Source organism: Barbus barbus (assembly GCF_936440315.1).
Source record: "Barbus barbus genome assembly, chromosome: 21".
Taxonomy (NCBI): Eukaryota; Metazoa; Chordata; class Actinopteri; order Cypriniformes; family Cyprinidae; genus Barbus; species Barbus barbus.
Window position 1 is genome coordinate 3,904,339 of NC_136749.1, and position 20,909 is coordinate 3,925,247.

Here is a 20,909-nt window from a genome sequence, read left to right on the forward strand (position 1 = left end):
ATCAGTGATGCTGTCTACACTGGATGTGGCGAGACACGACAAATCCCGACAGTAAACTGCTGCCACATTCTATTTATGACATATCAAATGATTTTCAATGGTCGCTTTGTCGCTTCCAGTGTAGACAGACTTTAGCTGCGCGGCGCCACAACACAGTGTAAACCTTCTTTTGTTCCACAGATGTTTTCCTATTTTGTTTTTTATCCACCATCTCTATCTTTCCGTCATCACTCGGCTTGGCTAATGTCCGTCATGTGCACTGAGCGCTCTCTCTTCCAGATCATGAGTAGACACGCTGCTTACTGCTGACTGGCTACAAGTTTGTTTTGGTACTGGGCCCGACTCTCCCCAACTTTAATTTACTTTTAATTAGTACTTCAAGTTCAAGTACAAGTTCAACTTTTTTTTTCAGTTAGTATTTATATTATTTCAAATAATTTTGAATGTATACATTTAAATGTATCATGTTGTTTTAAAGATGTTCAGATATTGTTTATATTTCCTGGATTTCTGATTAGAGCAAATATTTTTCACAATGCAAAAATGCATTACTATATAATAATCAGCAAGTTGATGATAAATAAGATGATATACTGTATATATACAAAAAAAAAATTCTTTTCCACCTTTCTGTGTTACGACATACAAAAAGTGTTACGACTGCTGCACTGACAGTGACATATTTCTGGGAGATTATGGATCACTCATGGGAGTTTGATAGGAGATGCCAGGAGACTCATGGAATATATGATGTCAAAGTAAAAACAAGAGCTTTAAATATTTATTTATTTTCTTAATTCGTTTTATCGTGAAGAGTAGCTACAATGCGAAAAAAAAGAGTGCATCTTAAATACTCAACTGGATATTAATTAAAGTAAGGGCTTTTGGGTCAAGTAGGACATCAGAGTTTATTTTTCTCCTTTTTCCAAAAGTGCCCACAAATCCCACTCCAAAGCTAAAGGTCATGGTGGTAAAGGCATTAAATGATGCAACAGGCTTATTATACTTGATTTAGTTATAATTGATGATCTCATTAATCATCCAGCCATGCCAGTGTTAACAGCTGCCTTAGCACTTCATTTCTTCCTGTTATAGTAATTAATCTTTGCTCCGCTGAATAAGCCGGAAGGTTATGTACCAGCGCTGGCTCATTGTCTCGCTGTACTAACTTTGACTTGGACTATGTAGGACCTTTTAATACATTTCACAGTCCTGAGCACTTTGCCGAGCTAAATCGTTCTTGTTAGGACCTTACAAGCAAAGGCAAAGTCCTTAAAGGATTATCACAGATGATATTGACAAGTCCATTGTCCATGAGCAAATATTGACATTGTGTCTCAAATCTGGCTCTGGCTTTGGTATAATTACCTCCCGCTAATGCAAATATATTTGTTTTTATAAAACGGTAGGCCATGGTCAAAAATCTTATTCCATGGGCCATGCTCTAAGATTTTGCAAAACAGACAGTATATGTTGAGGAATGCTTATTTGTACATCTCGCATTCATCATTGTATTGCATTGCGCTGTATGTTTTGTCCCCCACAATTAAAAAAATAAGAGCTTTGATTAAAAATAAGCTTTTAAATCTCATCTCGGTGAGATGTGTTATTGGAAAATTTTATATGATAACTTATATTTATATGTTTTTTTTTTTTTTTTTTAACTCCTGTGTGTCGTATTAAAACAAGTACACAGAGGTCTTAGAGGAGACAAGTGTCAATGTAAAAAAAAAAATGGTAATAAAACATCACATAATTGTTTTTTCTTTCAATAACACAAATCATTTACTAACATTGCTCCTGATCATAATTACCGCTTTTAACCCCCTTAAATGTCAGATTTAGAGCAGTGTCGTATTATTATTATTTATAAAAGCACAAAAGGACGTAAGAATAAACAAATAAGTACAAAATAACCCACAAGGGTTAACTTTTTTCTTTTAATTAGCTGGTGAATTTGGCGACAAAGAAAGTCTTGCTGTTAAATCAGTTAAGAAGCTTGGCTGAGGAATCATCATCCAAAGCACATCATGATCATCATGCTATGTTTTCATCAGGGATTTCATTGCCCTGCAGGTGCCATCCATAGTCTTGAATTGTTACCACGGAAGGCCAAGAGAAACAAAAAAACTAACAAAAATACTGTGTTCTAAATATTTAATAAGATTGCAGGTATCCAACGTGTAGAAAAACGTGTTTTATTTCTCTCTATCTCTCTTTTTTTCTTCTTCTTCTTCTTTATTTTCCCCTTGTTAGCCACATGCTGTACTATATTTTTAGGCACTCAGGTCTGTCAATCAGAACTGTGGCTCTTTTCATAACCACTGTCCAAAAGAACGAGACCAAAGCCCAGGCTGCAGGAAAAGATAGAATAATACAAAGAAAGGCAATACAATTCACCGTTCAACCACCAGGACAGGTCACAGCAATGAAATGTCACAGAAAGCCAAGAAAATGTAACAGCAGCCTTGTTGTAAGAGGAAGAAAGGGCATCACCTTGTGATGAAAATGCTTCAATCCATGATGGTTGGATTGCAGTATTTTGTAAGACCAGAGTCTGAACCCCTTTACGAGTTTCATCATGTTAGGGGGAAGAACGCAGTGAAGCGTGCACAAAGCAGCTGGTTTCATTAACCTCCTGTCCAACCCTGGAGAGAAGGAAGCAGGGTAAGGCGATGTAAATGGTGACCTTCTAAATATGCAGCCAGATATCAGCAAGTGAACGCCTCCCTGCTCTTGCGATTCAAAGAGAGGGAGGGAATGTAATAGCAGACAGCGAGGAAACTAGGCCACTTGTTTCAACAGTTGAGTCACCTTGGCAATACTGACTTTGAGCCTCTGGGGTGTGAATTTGCCGTGTTACGGCGTGTGATAGGATGGTTTGTATGCTGTCATATTTCTTACATGAGAGACCTTTTTATATAATTTCTGGTAACCATTACATTGTAATGATAAATGTGTAACAATTGATCTGTTTTGTCAAATGGATATTCAGCATGTAATTGTTCCAACAACAGTACAGAGCCTAGATACCTCCATTAACAAAAATAACAATGGATTTTCAAACAATGGACTTCATCTATTTTAATAGCTATTGTAATTTTTTTTCTTTTCTTTTTTTTCTTTCAGCCAATCATGTTCATTTTGTAGTAGTTGGCTAATTCAGTGATTATGTGCTGTGCCTTTTGAAGCAGGCCAACTGTGCCAGCATGAAACTAGAATTGCCTCTATTTACTTTCTTAATACACATTCTGAGTCTTACTGTGTCTCATATGCTATTGAAAATTCACATTATTGGGTGCAAATAAAAGTTTTGTTTGTATTTGTTGTGTTTCAGAACAAAAGTAGTCTTCCACAACTGACAAAAAACTTGTATACGTGTATGCCAACATAGGCTCATTGGAAAAATGTGCCTCTACCAATATATATATATATATATATATATATATATATATATATATATATATAATTATTATTATTATTTTCAAAATATTTATTATATATTATTTTCAAAACTCCAAAATTGTACACATACATACGATTCACTGCAAAGTTCTTTGCAAAATAAATGCAAAGTTCCTTGCACAACACTATATGTGACCCTGGAGCACAAAAGCAGTCATAAGTAGCACAGGTATATTTGTAGCAATAGCCAACAATACATTGTATGGGTCAAAATTATCAGTTTTTCTTTTATGCAAAAAAATCATTAGGATATTACGTAAAGATCATGTTCCATGAAGATATTTTGTAAATTTCCTACAGTAAATATGTCAAAACTTTTGATTAGTAATATGCATTGCTAAGAACTTCATTTGGACACATTTTCTCAACATTTTTTTTTTTTTTGCACTCTCAGATTCCAGACTGTCAAATAGCTGTATCTTGGCCAAATATTGTCCTATCCTAACAAACCATACATCAAAGAAAGCTTATTTATTCAGCTTTCAGAGGATGTATAAATGTCAATTTTAAAAAAAAAGACCCTTATGACTGCTTTTTTGGTCCAGGGACACATATTATGACCCCAGTGCACTTTTACCATAGTGCATAGAAAACTAATACATTTTTACGTATACATTACATAACAGCTCCAAATGTTTAGCTTTTCTGACATAATAAACTTGATTGGTAGCCCACCTGGTACTTCATTGTACTTGTGATGTGGAGCAATTTGGTACAAGTCCCATGGAACACAAAACATGATAAGAAAGCTAAGATGGCACGGTTGCTTTGGCAAATAGGTTTTTATCTCATATTTGCTTTTATTAACACTATCAGTTAGGTTTAGGGTAGGGTATAGTGTGCAGTGTCATGAAAAGGTTTTTGCCCCCTTCCTGTTTTTATCATTTTTTGCATATTTGTCACACTTAAAAGACTCAGCTCATCAAACACATTTTAATATTACACAACGATAATGCAAGCAAATACAAAATGCAGTTTTTATATGATGAGTTCATTTATTAAGGGAAAAAAACTGTCCAAACCTACCTGGACCTACGTGAAAAATTAAATGCCCCCTCCTGTTAAATCATGAAAGAACTGATTAAACACATTATTTTAGAAAAGTGAGTTAAATTTCACTAGACAAACCCAGGCCTGATTACTGCCAGACCTGTTGAATCAAAAAATCACTTAAATAGAACCTGTCTGACAAAGTGAAGCATGCTTAAAGAGCAACACAACATGCCGCGATCGAAAGAACTACAGGTCTCACTTGCCTCAATTAAGGTCAGTGTCCATGATTCAACAATAAGAAAGAAACTGGACAAAAACGGCATCCAAGGGAGAGTTCCAAGGCAAAAGCCACTGCTGACCAAAAAGAACACAAAGGCTTGTCTGGACCTGGAAGACTTGCCATAATTGATGGAACCATGAATTCTGCACTCTATCAGAAAATCCTGAAGGAAAAATGTCCTTCCATCTGCACCTGGGTTATGCAGCAGAACAATGAACCCAAACAAACAAGCAAGTCCACCTCTGAATGGCTCAAGAAAAACAGAATTAAGGTTTTGGAGTGGCCAAATCAAAGTCCGGGCTTAAATCTGATTGAGATGCTGTTGCATGACCTTAAACAGTCCATTCATGCTCGAAAACCATCCAATGTGGCTGAATTAAAACAATTCTGCAAAGAATGGACCAAAATTCCTCCACAGTGACGTGACAGACTCATTGCCAGTTATCGCAAATGCTTGATAGCAATTGTTGCTGCAAAGGGTGGCACAAACAGTTATTAGATTTAGGGGGCAATTACTTTTTCTCGTAGTGCCAGGCAAGTTTGGACAACGTTTTTCACTTAATAAATAAAATCACCATTTCAAAGCTGGATTTTGTATTTACTCGCGTTACCTTTGTGTAATATTAAAATTAGTTTGATGATCTGAATCTTTTAAGTGTGACAAATATGCAAAAAATAAAAAAAAAAAACAGGAAGGGGGCAAAAGACTTTTCACGCCACTGTAGATGGGTAGTAACGGATTACATGTAATCTGGATTGCATAATCAGATTAAAATAAATAACTATTTGTTATTAGATTATATTACGTTTTAAAATGTTCATAATTAGATTACAGTTACTTTTTTATGGATTACATGATTACGTGTTATTCACACAATGGCAACAAATTATTTATACAGCAATTTATTGATTCACCCTAATTCTTTTTTCTTTTAAAATGTCCTATTATCTATTATTTTCAAATGCAATAGAGCTTTAATCTCGATCGCAGCCACATACTGATCATGTAATTACTGCTGTGATACATCAACCAAAGAAATACAACATTGCAATGTTCATTCATGTAATCTGTTTTTTGATAAAACTGAATTTACTTTCAGCACCACTGGCTGGACATTTCATGCAGGGAGCAATGCCGTTTGACAGAAATCTCACATTTTTTCAATGAGCATGGGTTGATGACAAAATTCTGATGGATAGTCAGGACCTTCCTAACATATCTTTATAGTTAAATATCTTGTTTAATTTGAAAATCTTTTTCATTAGGCAACTAAACGGGTTGCCAGTGTGGTTTCACCTTGATTTTCAAAGAATATTATTGACTAGACTGTCTCTGTTCAATGTTTCTGAACACTTCTTCTATCCTAATTTTTGTTTCCTGTGCTCTAGAGGGCTGACCTTGCTGTGGCTCCTCTCACAATCACCTTTATGCGAGAGAAAGCTATCGACTTCTCCAAACCTTTCTTGAACACTGGCATCAGTATCCTGTACCGCAGACCCAACAGCACCAACTCTGGCTTTTTCTCTTTCATGAACCCCATGACCCCTGATATCTGGGTCTACATCCTGTTGGCCTACCTGGGAGTCAGCTGTGTACTCTTCGTCATCGCCAGGTGAGCGACAACCAATTGTTCCTGTGGCCTGTGCACCTGGGACTATTAACCTTCATGGTACCTTCCGATATTTGCTTGGAATTCACACGGTAAAGCATCAAAGGGCAAACTGAAATGTGTTATTAGTGGTGTTTGCTAAGGCTAAGGGACCAAACCATACCTAGGGAGTAGAATATCAAAGAGACTTGCTGGTGGGCTTTTTGTGGCCATTACAAACATCTTAACAACCACCCAGAACGATGTAGCAACTGAATAGTACATACGGAGCACAATGCACATAAAAAAAGAAATAAAGAAATTCAGAACATCTTAAGAACTGCATAGCATCATCATAACAAACAAAAACAGCATTCTTACATAATGACAGCACGTTTTACACAGGTAAGCATCAAAAATCTATTTTTAACCTGAAGTGTAAGTGGTCAAATTCATGCCTTTAAATGTCATTGCCAAAAAGGCTCAAAAATAAAAAAGAATCTGATTAAAGCGGTAACTTCAAATTGTTTGCAGATAGCTCTGGGTTTAATTTTCTTATTCAGATTCGTACATCTGTAAATGTAGCTCGTACAAATATTTGCACTATACAGTATATTACATAGATGATAATACATGACCCATTCTCACTCAGATATTGCCACCATATCAACTCCAAAAGCTTTGCACCAAATGTTTACTGACATACCCCGTAAGCCCATTGGTTTTGATAATACCTTAAGGCCATTGCACACTGAGTCCGAATTTTTCGTCCGAAATTTTCGCACGTTGAAAAATAAATACGACCTCACGTTTTTTCAATCACGTTTGCACACTGCCTCCGAAATTTTCGTCCGTCAAAAAAAAATTAGGATCGGGTTCGATTTTTGCGTTTTTCGCATCCGTATAAAGCATTTTGAGATGCTTTGAGAAGGTGTTTTGACAATTCAGAGCCACCGTACAAGCGAAAGCCAAAATCCAAAATAGTGTCAGACAAATTAATATACGTCGTCTTGCAGCACAGAGCACTTTATGACAAACAAATTGCAGAATACAAAGATACAGAATATAAAGAACTGCTGTAGCCTATTTTTTTATGCCTGGCGCGCTCCTTTCCGATGCCGCAGTTCGGTGTGTGTGTGTGTCTGTTGGTGTATCCATACCTCAGACAGTCTCTGTTCAGGAATTGGTGGTCTTTTTTTAATATGTGGATTCAGTATCGCTAGCAAAGTATCAAACTGAGGCACTGACATCCTGAAATAAACTTTGAATCTCTCGGGATAATCCCGCTACTCTTTGATAAGGAGGTGGAACTCTCCTTCCTCTCTGCGCAATCTAAGGATTGGATGGACCCAATATTTCCTTTTTCTTTTTCTTTTTTTAAAAAGAGAGAGGACAACAAAATCATCCTCACTGCTTGAAGACATTTTGTATAGTTTTGCGAATTTTTTCGCAACGGATTAATTAAAACGCATCGGACTCAGTGTGCAAGATCTCTGTGCGTGACGAATTTTTAAGATTGCGAATGCGAAAAAACGCATGCGAAAATTTCGGACTCAGTGTGCAGAGACCTTTACATTAGTATTTTTATTTTCATACGTTTTTAGGTAAGAAAGATATTTTTATTTACAGTATAAATATTTTTAATGGCCCTTAAGCTCATCCCTACTCCTAAACCTTATACCAAAGGTTTCTCATTGAAAACACTTTCGGTGTCTGTATAGTAACACATAGTCAAGCAGCAGAAAGGGTTGTCATAAACGCTGCCACTGATCAAACTAACATTAAAATATCACACAATGTGTCATCCATTCAGTTATTTAAATCCTGCTTTCCAAACAGGGTTTAACAACCTGCTTGAGGGTCCTTTCAGTGCCATAGTCATTATTTGTAGGGCTGCTTTAATCAGAAATGTGTATAGCACCTCTCACTGAAGGGGCTTTCAGAGTGACCATTAATGAAGAGTACAGACACTAGAGACTTTACAGAAGTCAGACTTCCGTTCTGAATATTAGGACACACTCAGACCTCAGCCATTTGATGAAACTGCATCACAACCAGAGTATGTGAGCGGAGTGGTGTGATTTTTTAATGTAGCGAGGAGCGGATTTTTTAAAAGTTGGAGCGTCGTGGTTTTCACTCGCTCCAGGAGCGCTCCACCACAGCTCCATCGCGAGTACAATTCAAGATTTCATGAGCAGGACATGGTCATGAGCGGGAAGTTAGTTCTCAAGGAATTTGTTTGTTCCTTATAGATACTGAATATTTTTATCTGAAAGCATGATTTAAACAAGTACTACAATACATATTCGCACGCAATCGTTCTCTCAATAATGCATTCAAACAAATGTAATCTTAAAGTGATACTTCATCTGTATCCGATTTTGAGTGAGCAGAAATCTGTAAGAAATGAATCGACCTAAAGTAACTGATGAAATGTAGTTATTTTCATCACAAACAAAATTTGCACTGCAAAAAGTAGCAATTATACATTTTAATGCTGACAACCATGTTATTAGCTTGTCATGTGGTAGGAAAAAAATTTGCACACCAGTGTTCCAATAAGCCACGTTGAAACTCTCCTGCTAATTTATTTATTTTATTCTTTAATATATGATATGAACAGAACTATGATATTTCAAACATACTGAAATACTTCATATGCGGAGCGAAGTCGGAGCGGTTTTTCTGATATCAGTGAGCGATTAAATGCTCGGAGCTTGGAGGGGAAAATTGTTGACGCTCCACTAGAAGAGTGCTTTTTGAGAGAGGCCATTTTATCTGGTGCCTCGTTGTACGAGACCTGACATCTGACATTGTTTTTCCTGAGACCTAAAGAGGTGTGATGCAGTTTCATCAAATGGCTGAGTTCTGAGGATGTCCTAAAATGTACACTATACAGTATATGCACTCCGGCTACATGGGATGTAGCATTTATTCATTTATGTATGTTTGTTTCCTAATACAGTGACAGTTTTACATTCCATGCTGCTCTCTTATGGTTAATGCATATTATTTTAGAAATTAGCACAAACTTTAGCAACGCAAATCAGAATCAGTCAATTGAGGAATCACTCATCATCAGGACCTCAGTAAATGTTTTATGTTCAAAAATAAAATGTGTTCTCTGAATGACTAATTTGCTGTTAAACTCCTCATATGAATGTCTGCATGACATGTATAATTTAGTTTGCAGTTTGCAATAATTTTAGCATCCATGGTATGAAAATTATCGTTGTGAGATGATGCTTACGAAGTAGACAAGCCTCTTTAGCTTCATTGAGAGAGTTGACTCCTTGTTGCCAGATCCAGCTATTATAAGCATTTTTAGACTTGTATTTTCCACTTAATTTGACACTGAGTTGTATTTGTTTGTTATTATAGTATAAAGTATACAATTCTTTAACACCCTTTTCCTATTTTCCAGGAGTTAGGACTTCATATACGTAGTTCAATGCTTGGAGACAAAAAAAGATGCATAGGCTTATTTTTAATTACAATTAAAAAAGACAATCACAGACCAGCAAGAATGCTGGATTTTTTTTTTTTTAATTTCTGTACATGAATAAGTGAGAGTAAATAACCAGGTTGTACACATAGCATAACCTGACAAAAAATAAATAAAAATAAAAATAAATAATAATAATAATAATTATGTCAAACAGGTTCCCAAAAAACTCTTCCTGTGTGCCATTGGTTGAGTAAACAGATGGCCCTGCCCCATTGGTCACACATTTGTTGAGTCAGTGTTGCTATGTTGAGCTGGTTGGGCTGTTTAAACAAACAGAGCAATGTTTTCAAAATGCAAAATTGAAATCAGCCTGAAAAAAGGTACATATATCGCATGTATTGATGTATAATAAGATAATGAGAATTTCACTTTGAAAAAATACAATTATATATATACATATATATATATATATATATACACATACACACACACACACATTAACTTTTACACAAAGACAGTGAAAAAAAATAAAACACATGGTTATATTATCCAACATGCAGATTTTTCCTTTTCCTTTTTTTTTTTTTACTATTTTTTTTTTCAAGCAGTGAGTGAAAACATGTACATAGACAAATCCACAATGTGTCTTCTGCGAGTTTCCAGCTACGGTGCTTGTGCTCTGCTAACAAGTCCCTTGGCAATACCTGCGTCTCTCATCTTTTGAAGCATCTGCTTTGAGATGTTCCTTGTACTGTAGATGTTAAAGGACAGGTGTTATAAGGGAAATTACAAACATCTGCAGTTGCTGGAAGTGTCCAGAGTTAATTACTTTATAGTTTAACAAGCTGTTGAAAAGAGCGTGCGCTCTCGTCACAGTTAGCGAGTACTTGACTTGATTTCAACAAAAAAACTGAAGTGGCCAATCTGTAATATTTCCCCATGGTTATGAATGCCTTTGGCACAATGGTAAAGTCTAGTCTGAAAGTAAAGAGCTTCTCTAATGTGCACAGTTCATAATTAGAAGTCAGAAGTTACTTTGTACTAGTAATATAATAGTGTAGCAAATCTCACAATATGAAATTTTATAACATGCATTAATGATTACCCTTGTGAAAAATAAGTGTGTTTAATTATATTGATTGTACTATTGTATTATACTTCAAATCTAAGAAGTATATAAAAAGTTAATAAAATATAACCTAAATACAGTGCCCTCCACTAATATTGGCACCCTTGGTAAATATGAGCAAAGGTGGAAAATAAATCTGCATTGCTTATCTTTTTGATCTTTCGTTCAAAAAATTATATCCTATCACTGAAGTAAAACAATTGAAAGTGGGTAGAAAATCTCATGATGAAATAATTGTTTTTCTCCAATGCATGTTGGCCACAATTATTGGCACCCCTAGAAATTATTTTGAGTAAAATACCTCTGAAGTATGAAATTGAAATTACCTTTGATATTTTTATTTTTTAATTTTTTTTAGCACACCAGGGTGACTAGGAGCATGAAATTGTCCAGCCATGACTTTCTGTTCCACAGGATTATAAATATGAGCAACACAAAGGCCAAATTCCCTTAATCATCCATCACAAGGAGTAAAACATAGTTCTGATGTGCAGAACAAGATTGTTGAGCTTCACAAAATAGAAAGTGGCTGTAAGAAAAGAGCTAAAGCATTGAAAATCCTCATTTCCACCATCAGGGCAATAATTATGAGGTCCCAATCAACTAAAGATAAAAATCTTACAAATCTGCCTGGAAGAGGACATGTGTCTATCGTCCTAATGCATGGTGAGGAGGACAGTTTGAGTGCCCAAAGACTCTTCAAGGATCACAGCTGGAGAATTATAGATATTTTATTTGAGTCTTGGGGTCAGAAAGCCTAAAAAAAAAATCAAACAGCCCCTACATCACCACATGTTGTCTGGGAGGGTTTCAAGAAAAAATCTCCTTGCTCATCCAAAAACAAACTCCAGCATATTAAGTTGTCAGACACGACTGGAACTTCAAATGGCACTGGCTTCTATGGTCAGATGAAACTAAAAAAGAGCTATTTGGCAGCAAACCCACCAGATGGGATAAAAACAGGGATAAAAAGTATCACATGTCCACGATTAAATATACTGCTGAATCATTAATATTGTAGGCCTGTTTTTCTGCTTTAGGTCCTGGACACATGGCATCATGGATTCTATCAGATACGAACAGATAAAAAATGAAACCTGACTCGGTCTGTTAGAAATATTATAATGGGCCGTGGTTGGATCTTCCATCAGGACAATAATCCAAAACAAATATCAAAATCAACACAAAAATGGGTCACTGAGCACAAAATGAAGCTTCTGCCATGGCCGTACCAGTCCTCTGACCTGAACCCTATAGAAAAGGAGTGGGGTAAACTGAAGAGAAAAAGCACAAACATGGAGCTATGAATCTGGGGGATCTGGAGAGATTCTGTATGAAGGAATGTTCTGTGATCTCTTATCAGGTGTTCTCCAAACTCAGGCATTATAGGAGAAAACTTAGAGCTGTTATCTTGAGAAAAGGATGTTGCTTTAATTGGGTGCCAATAATTATGGCCAACATGAACTAGAGAAAGCATCTATTTCACAATGAGATTTCCCCCCACTTTCAATTGTTTCACTTCAATGATAGGTTAGAATTTTGTCAATTGTTTGAATGAAAGATAAAAAGGATAAACAATGCAGATTTATTTTCACAGCCGCCTTTGCTCATATTTACCAAGGGTGCCAATATTAGTGGAGGGTGATGTAAAAAAACTGCATGCACATAAAGAGAGTACAATTAAAGCGTCATCGGATGAAAAATTCACATTACATGTTGTTCGAACATAAATGTGTGTTGGAAGGGTAACTCATTACAAATGTTTAATTACAAATATATTTAAATAAGTTACATGAAATGTTCAGCTAAACATTGCATTATTAAGTATATTTGTTACTATTAAGTATATGTTAGTTTATCACAAACTCAGTTGAATATTCTTTAAAGTTTTTTTTTGTTTTGTTTTTCCTTCCCTGTAATAACTACTCTTTTTGAAAAAAAAAAAAAATGCCAGTGTACTTCTTTCTTAAAATGGTGTATTTTTACATTTCCAGAAAATGTACCGTTAAATGGTTTTTGCACAGTGCTTGGGTGTTGTGTATGGTTGCTAAAGTGTTCTGAGCTATTCTTAGCACATTGCTGTGCAGTTACTAGGGTGCCGCTCAATAGTTGCTGGGATGTTCTGAGTAGTTCCAACGCAAGTCAGAAGAGCCCTCTATGATATTATGGTCCCTAGATGTGGAAATTTGTTTGGTGTCATTGGTAGTGCAAAACACTACCATACAGCGGTCATGTTTGAGAACTCTCTCTGGTTCCTGCTACAGGTTCAGCCCGTACGAGTGGTATGACGCCCATCCGTGTAACCCAGGCTCCGATGTGGTAGAGAACAACTTCACCCTTCTCAACAGCTTCTGGTTTGGCGTGGGCTCCCTCATGCAGCAAGGTACAGTGCTTCTTCTGCAAACTCAATGAACTTTCCAAAGAAGGCAAACAAGCCGAAAAACCTGACAACAGCGTGATGTGACTGTCTTCCACCCTTTACCTGTCAAAACCTTGTTGAGTTCAGACTTTTCTGACAGGAGGAGGAAGTAGTCATCTTGCTTGTCAGTGAGGTGGAGATGAGGGGTGTCAAACATCTGTCATACACACTGGCAGGTTAGAGGGATAACAGCAGCGTTTGTTTCCTGACACTCAGCTGCCATCAGAGACCTTCACAATTGTAAGTTTGAGGTTGGGATGAAAGTCGACAGAAGACTGTCTCTATCGTAGCAAATGCACAGTGGGGCGTCTCTGTGGTTCATCTCATCTCCGTTTGGCCAGATGTCCCGCCCTCCATACATTGCTCTTCTTTATTTCTCGCCTCAATGCAGTGTTTCATTCATTCACCACAGCTGGCACGTGGCTTCAGCGTGACACAAGGAAATCATAGGGAAATTAATAGACTCGTTTCAGATGCCAGTGACTTCGCTTTGAATGTAGAAGAGAGTAGGCCATTACTGTCAGGGGAGGAGACAGAAAAGAGCAGTAAATCAGGCAAAACCTGCTTCTCGTAGTGGATCAGCAATCTACTCCAGCAAAAGCAGATGAACGGACTCTAAACACTGCAGCTGCCTCTCGCAACACATTAGCATGACTTGGACAGCATTTTTAACCACCTTCAAACCTTCCGGTTGTGAGTTCTGCGCAGAATTTGCTCATTTCAAACTGTCCTAATGTAAATGCATAACACAGTAGCAGCTCCGGTACGAAGAAAAAATAAAAATAAAATGCATGGCTGCATCAGTGAATGTGTTTTTATAGCAGTTTTGCATTTGTTAACACTATCGGGTAGTTTTAGGTTTGGGTTTGGTGTAGGGGATATTTCCAACATATTAGAGCATTAACTTTTAGCAACACTCCCTGGATATTTCAATTATGAACCACCACAATACATACCTGAAGCAACGTAATAAAAACACAGCAATACGTGTCGATATCAACGTAACAAAATCGTACCAGGGTCACCAGCCCGATCTTACAGCAATTCGTACATATTTTACGAGGTGGCTAATTCGTACGATTTTTGCTTAATTGTACGTATTTTACGAGTTGCCAATTCGTATGAATTTGTACGAATTACCTACACCTAACCCCACCCCTACACCTACCCATCACTGGGGTTTAGACAAATCGTACTAAATAGTACGAGTGAGGTCGTATGAATTCGTACAAATTAGCCACCTCGTAAAATACATACAAATTGCCGCGACATAGCGTTGGGGTCACGTATTGAAACCGAATTTTAGCGCCACTGGAAAAATGTCCTTTGAGACCAGGTTCAATAAACAGCCAAAATGCTAGTACTGTAATATTCATGCTAATGAATGGTGAGAATTGGTCCTTAAAATATAAAGTGTTACCAGATTATTATATGATTTTTCAAGTTGCGTAAAATTATTGGAGTAAATTTGGCAAAACAATACTATTTAATTAAATCCAGTGTAATTAATTGTGTAACTTGTGTGTAATTAATTATGATATAATTTACTAGCTTTTCTGAGTGAAATTGTTTCTACACTTTTTTTTTTTCTTTCAGTGTATGTGTTTATAGTTTGGACTACACTGCTTGCACTTTCTTTGTTGTTACTTGCAATGAGGAAAGACAAAACAATGCAAAGATTGTGTTGTGGCATTCAGTTTTTCTCTCTTATTATGTTCAGTTAAGACTGCAAACTCATCTAAAACTCTTTCATCATCTTGCATTGGCTTTATAGATTTAGTTGTGACACATCACCACTAAATAGTGATCTGGGAAACTTAGTCAGAGTATTTCAGGACTCTGTTCGGTATGCATTAAAAATGCAAACTTTCAACAATCATTAACGGAACCAAAATCAATTTGCTTCCAGTATTTTAGTCTTTTAATGGAACCGACTTTGAATAAGAAGCAATTTCCAGCCTTAATCAGAGTTTTTATCTTAACACAACACCAAAGTAAATGGCAGTCTCTCTCAAATATTATTTCCTCTAGTACCATTTTAAATATTTTCTTTGGCTCTGTGCCGAGGCGCCACCTCACAGAATTAGATGGAGTAAGCTATTAAAGACACGCAGGGGTTGAAGCTGTTTTCACACCCCTCACAGGCACACATTAGCAAATGATACCCTCAAAACCAAACGGCATAATAAAGCAGGCCAGGGAGTAATGAAATGTTTTACCTCATGTAAGGAGACAAATAGAAAAGACTCTTCCTGTGCCCACGGTGAATCTTTGCTCGCGGGGAGCGCAAATCTGCCACACATTTTATTACGCATAAAATCTCCACTGATATGTGTACGATACCTGTCAATCTGAAACGGTCTACTGAAACTAGCAGCCATGCAGTTTATGTATTGATTGGATGGAGTTAGAAGTTCTCTCTTGACTTTAAAAGTTGTGAGATGTGTTCGTTTTGTTGTTTACTTACTCCAGTTGCATGAATGATTGATAATGATTTACCGTTCAACGGCAATTTAAAGTTTAAGCACTGTGAAATCATCAACTAATGTTAGACTTTGTTTGTGTATGAAGGGAATTCATTGGTATTGCAGCCAAGACAGCAGACATAACACAACTATTTAGTGAACAGTTGGTATAAATGTAATATAACTTTACTTCTCAGAAAGACAATGCTAATTATTTTTAATTTTCTTATCTTTTCTTTTTTTTTTTCTTCATTAAAGTTTTCTTCTGCACATCAATGGGATTAAATTACTGGGGAAAATGCATTTTAAAAAGCACAAGGTGGTGTTCTGGTCTGTCCGGTCTGCCAGTTATTTATTCTATGTCTATTCTGTTTTTCCTAAGAAATTTTAAGAGAAACATTTGAGACAAAGTTGAGAGCGTAATGAGACACACAGTAAGAGTAATACAATTATTGTCTAGAAAGGATAATCCAAGAAGTAAATCCAATATTACAGCAGCTAAAGCTAGACAGCAGGAACTACTGATAAAAAAAAAATGAGAACAAATAAAACCAGACACTAAACAATTGGCATGAAAACAAAATAAATGTTTTCACATTTCAGAAAATACCAGACAGTTGTTCTCTTAATTCTTTTCTACATTGTCATTTTTCAAACATGTCCTGTCAAACAGGAAGCTCCTTCATGCTAGTACGCGGCAGTTCAGCTGAACTGATAAAAGCACAAAAGCTCATTTTTCATCTCTGTCCAAAAATTATTCAAGTTAGACATAGCCCTCTCAACAAAAACGGATGTTTCATTCTGCAAAATGCAGATTATTACATGACAAATGGTCTGTTTTTGCAAGTTGCTTCTGAAAAAAAAAAAAAACCTCTTCCAAACCCACCTAAGGTGCTTGGCTGGTTATAGAGGGGGCTGATCAACTAAACAAGCTTAAACCAGCAAACCATCTTAGGCTGGTTTATTTCTGCAGGGGTAAGTGTGTTTACCATCGACTTACTGCAAAAATGTTCATTTGGTGGCTGCTGAGCTTTATCGGTTTGCTCAGTTTCCCTAATTGTGAAGATATCTTTAATTCTTCTTCATGCTATTATTTAAAACATTATTGCTTTGGCACACACTGATAGTGAAAAGGGCTAAGTAGTGGGCTGAATATTGAATACTAGCCTCCGGCGCTGAGCCGCACTGTCTTTCTTCTTTACGAAAAGAAGGTGGGAATGTTAAGTGCAGGTAATTATTCTCATTGGGAAATGCTTTAACTTCATCCAGGCTGATGTGTTTCAGAGCTTGTGAAAGAAATAGCAGGACAAGGAAAAGCAGGTCATCATAATTAATATCACTCTGAAGCAAACCCATAGAGAATAACCCACAGACGGCCCACAGTTTAGCAACTTTGCCTTCCCTACTTTTACACAGCGATAAACAGATGTTTAGCTTCAGCGTTATGCTGGAAAATCTGTCAGCTGGTTGTTTGTCATGACGTCAGCATTTCTTTAAGAGCTTGTGATAAAGGAACATCCAAAACAGCAAGACCACAAACAAAATACCCTCTCTCACAAAAGCCCATTTGATTCTGTATGTTGTGGTAAAATTATTTTATTAAAAAAAAGATTGTCAACTGTATTTTAGCCAATCCCGAGCTGAATGAAGGTGAAGGTGGTTGTGTGTGTGGTTGTGTGTTGACACTCAGGGGTTTGCACTGTTCAGTGGCTCCTATCCTGAAGGAATTCTCTGTTTGTCCATCATCTCTGTTTCTGTTTGGTTCGACTCTCTGTGTATATGAGATGAGCTGCATGTGGACTTGAATCAATACTTTAGATAGTCTGATATTCCTTCTCTTTCTCTTCTTATAAACATCAATATCAATTTTAAGCTAAACTTGTGTATTTTTATGTAATAAGCTGATAATGCATTTCATTTTTTTCCAGGTTCAGAGCTGATGCCTAAAGCTCTCTCTACTCGAATCATCGGAGGAATCTGGTGGTTCTTCACCCTCATCATCATCTCCTCCTACACAGCGAATCTGGCCGCCTTTCTCACTGTAGAGAGGATGGATTCGCCCGTGGACTCAGCCGATGACCTGGCCAAACAGACCAAAATAGAGTACGGCGTTGTCAAAGATGGAGCAACCATGTCCTTCTTTAAGGTACAGAAACGATCAAGATGTTTTAAAAGTCTGTAATTTTGATACATCACAGTGGCATTTCACTAAGTTTATATTCATTGTTTGTGATATATTTGACATGTTAATTATTTCTTGAAGCATGTCGCAGGCTGTTTGTCACCAGTGTTGAGAACAACTGTAGAATATTAACAGAAGATTTTTGAAAGACAGCTTCAGCTAACTTTTCAAAAAAGGAGCAACTTTTCAATTCTTGAGTGGTGCAGAGAGGAAAAAAAAAATCAATAAAATTCCACAAAAGAATTGTTTAAGCTTTTCCAGTTAGATCCTATTTCCCACTGTAAAATAAAATTCTCCCGTGCTCTTACTTCTCTTGCATGTTTGAAGTTTTCCTTCATAATGATTTTTTTGTTTTCAGAAGTTTCAACTTTTGCCTGCAGGGTTTTACTTTTTTATGGCTTTGAGTTTTCACTCTCAGATGCTGTAGTGCCAAGCAGAGAGAAAAAATAAAATAAATATATATATATATATATACCAATTTTCTGAGTGACACAAAATCGAGGTGACTTTAAACCAATATTTATACATTATTTCAAAATATAGACTGCTTTCATGTTTTTGGCTGATGTTGAAAATTTTTTAAAACATTTTCAAAAATAAAACAAAATGTTTTAGAGCATGGTTATTTATGGAAAATCGTCCGTGTGCATTTGGATAGTTTGTTTTTCAATTTGAAATGAAATAAGCAGAAACAAGAAAATGGTCGTTTTTCATTTTTTTGTTTGGTCAAAAAAAAATCGTTTTTTTCTCGATTTTCGTTTTTTTGGTTCATGGGTAGAAAACGGATAAACGATAAACTTGTTTTCCCCTTGTGGGCTGTCATGACACGCCCCTTTACGCCGATTGGTCAATCAAATCTGTCCCCGTGATGTCATCCTAACGCAACCTAACGCGTTTCACAGAAATATGTTTTAGCGATATATACTATTTACACTATTTACACTATGTGCAAATAGCAATGGATTCTATTTACACCAAGTAAAAATAGCAGTATTTTTTTAACGATATGCTATTTACACTAAGTGCAAATAGCTATATACACTACGTTAAAATAGCTTTTCTGAAAAAAAATGATTTTATGCTATTTATACTACTTATTGCAAATAGTGGCAATTATCTACACCTCAGTATTGTAGTACATTATAAAATAGTACGCAGTAATAACGTATTGAGTGTAAATTGTAGTTTTAATTCAAATTATTAAATGGAAGCCACCTTATTGGAACAATAAAGCCCTCCCTACACCTACCCTAACCCTACCCCATATTTTTAAGTTTAACTTTTTGATTATTTCCTTTATTTTTATTGAAAATAAATGCCTTTCTGATGCAATATGAGATTTGAAGAAAGATAAAAAAAAGTTTGGCAAAAGGTGGGCTCAAACTCAAATTGATTGGGTTGACTGTGTTAGTGGGCGGAGTTAGTGTAAATAGCCTTTGCCAACAAGGCGGAAAAGTACTATTTGTACTTAGTGTAAATAGACACTCCGTACTATATTTATCCACTCCATGTCAGAGCTTTTGCATCTTACCTACGTACATTGGAATCGTGCACTCATTTTTCATTATAACAATTTTTAACATTTTATACATTTAGGCTATATCAAATTGTTTTATTTACAAGTTTCGTATTTGTGTTTTGCCGTTTTATTTGTTGCATCTGAAAACTACTTCTACACTAGTAGTCTACAAAATTTTAATTTAAATAAATTAATATTCAGAATCAGGTCCCCCGCCCCAAAAACGGTGCATGCCCCCTGACTTTGTGCACTCTGGCACAAACCCTGATAGAGGCATTTACATTTTGACAGCCTAAAAAAACAGACTGCAGTAACATGAATGACTGCAATTGATGAAATGTACCATATCCTAACTGTGTGAGCTTAATCAGATTTGTCATCATTACTTTTTACTAAAAAAGTAGTAATGAGCCATTTCTGCTTATTTAATTTCAAATTGAAAAACAAACTAACTATCAAAACGTAGATGGAACATTTTCCATAAATAACCATGTTCCAAAAATGTTGTTTTACTTTTGAGTTCAAAATTCTTAAAGATCAATTATATTTTTAAATTTCAAATGACGCAGTGTATGAATCTAATGAATATGATTCCATGTGACTTTGACATTTAGCTTGCATAATTTCTTTGATTGTGCATCCTTCTTGTCTCCTGAAGTGTATGATTGCAACATTAGAAATGAATATGACAAAAACAAGTGTTTGCAATTAAAATATCAAGCTGTCACTGCCTAAACACCTTCAGTTCTTCTTGCTTTCTAAAACTTCAGATGCGGTATTACAGTTAGCAGACGTGGAACATCAAATGTTAATTTAACATTTTATCAAGAGTAATCAAAGAGCACTCACACTTGTTCATTTTCTTGGGTCATTTTAAATGTTTCATGGAATTGAGCCAACAATTATCTTTGATTAGCTATGGTTTCTAACGTGACCTCCTTTAAAAAACCATGAAATGCCATTTAAACTGAGTGCTAATCGTGATGTTAAAGTTTCATTATCTAGAGACAGCAAGACACACACACACACACACAATTAGTTCTGCTTCTAAATCAGAATATATTTTTTATAAGGAGACTCAATATTCAGAATAGCATACTACAATTTCTGCAGATATAATATACTGTCCATAGTATGTGATTTTTCTGTATGCATCAAATACCAGGGTGACCTGAATATTTGTCAAAATGTGTAGAATGCTTCTTGAGCACACTTTGACAAATACCCAACCCGCCCTATTGGAAAAATGTGACTCTGCCTACATTTACCTATGCATACATGTACTGTACCCATACATACATTGCACTGCAGTTTGCTTTTATTCCATTTCACACAATTTATGATTATGGGGCAAATTATTGATAAAGAAAGACCATACTTGATTTGGAAATAAATACATTTTGACATTTGCATTACATTA

At 36.1% G+C, this 20,909-nt stretch overlaps 1 protein-coding gene across 1 annotated transcript in view; it reads left to right on the top strand.

Moving 5' to 3' along the window:
• The window catches only part of LOC306887162 (glutamate receptor ionotropic, kainate 3-like), a gene marked incomplete at both ends in the record, with an annotated part of 125,986 nt that overhangs the window by 100,073 nt on the left and 5,004 nt on the right, over window positions 1-20,909 (top strand). Inside the window, 3 exons of the mRNA XM_079444707.1 lie at window positions 6,128-6,351; window positions 13,169-13,287; window positions 17,717-17,934. Coding sequence (XP_079300833.1) covers window positions 6,128-6,351; window positions 13,169-13,287; window positions 17,717-17,934 — 561 coding nt within the window. The remainder of the gene's footprint in view (window positions 1-6,127; window positions 6,352-13,168; window positions 13,288-17,716; window positions 17,935-20,909) is intronic.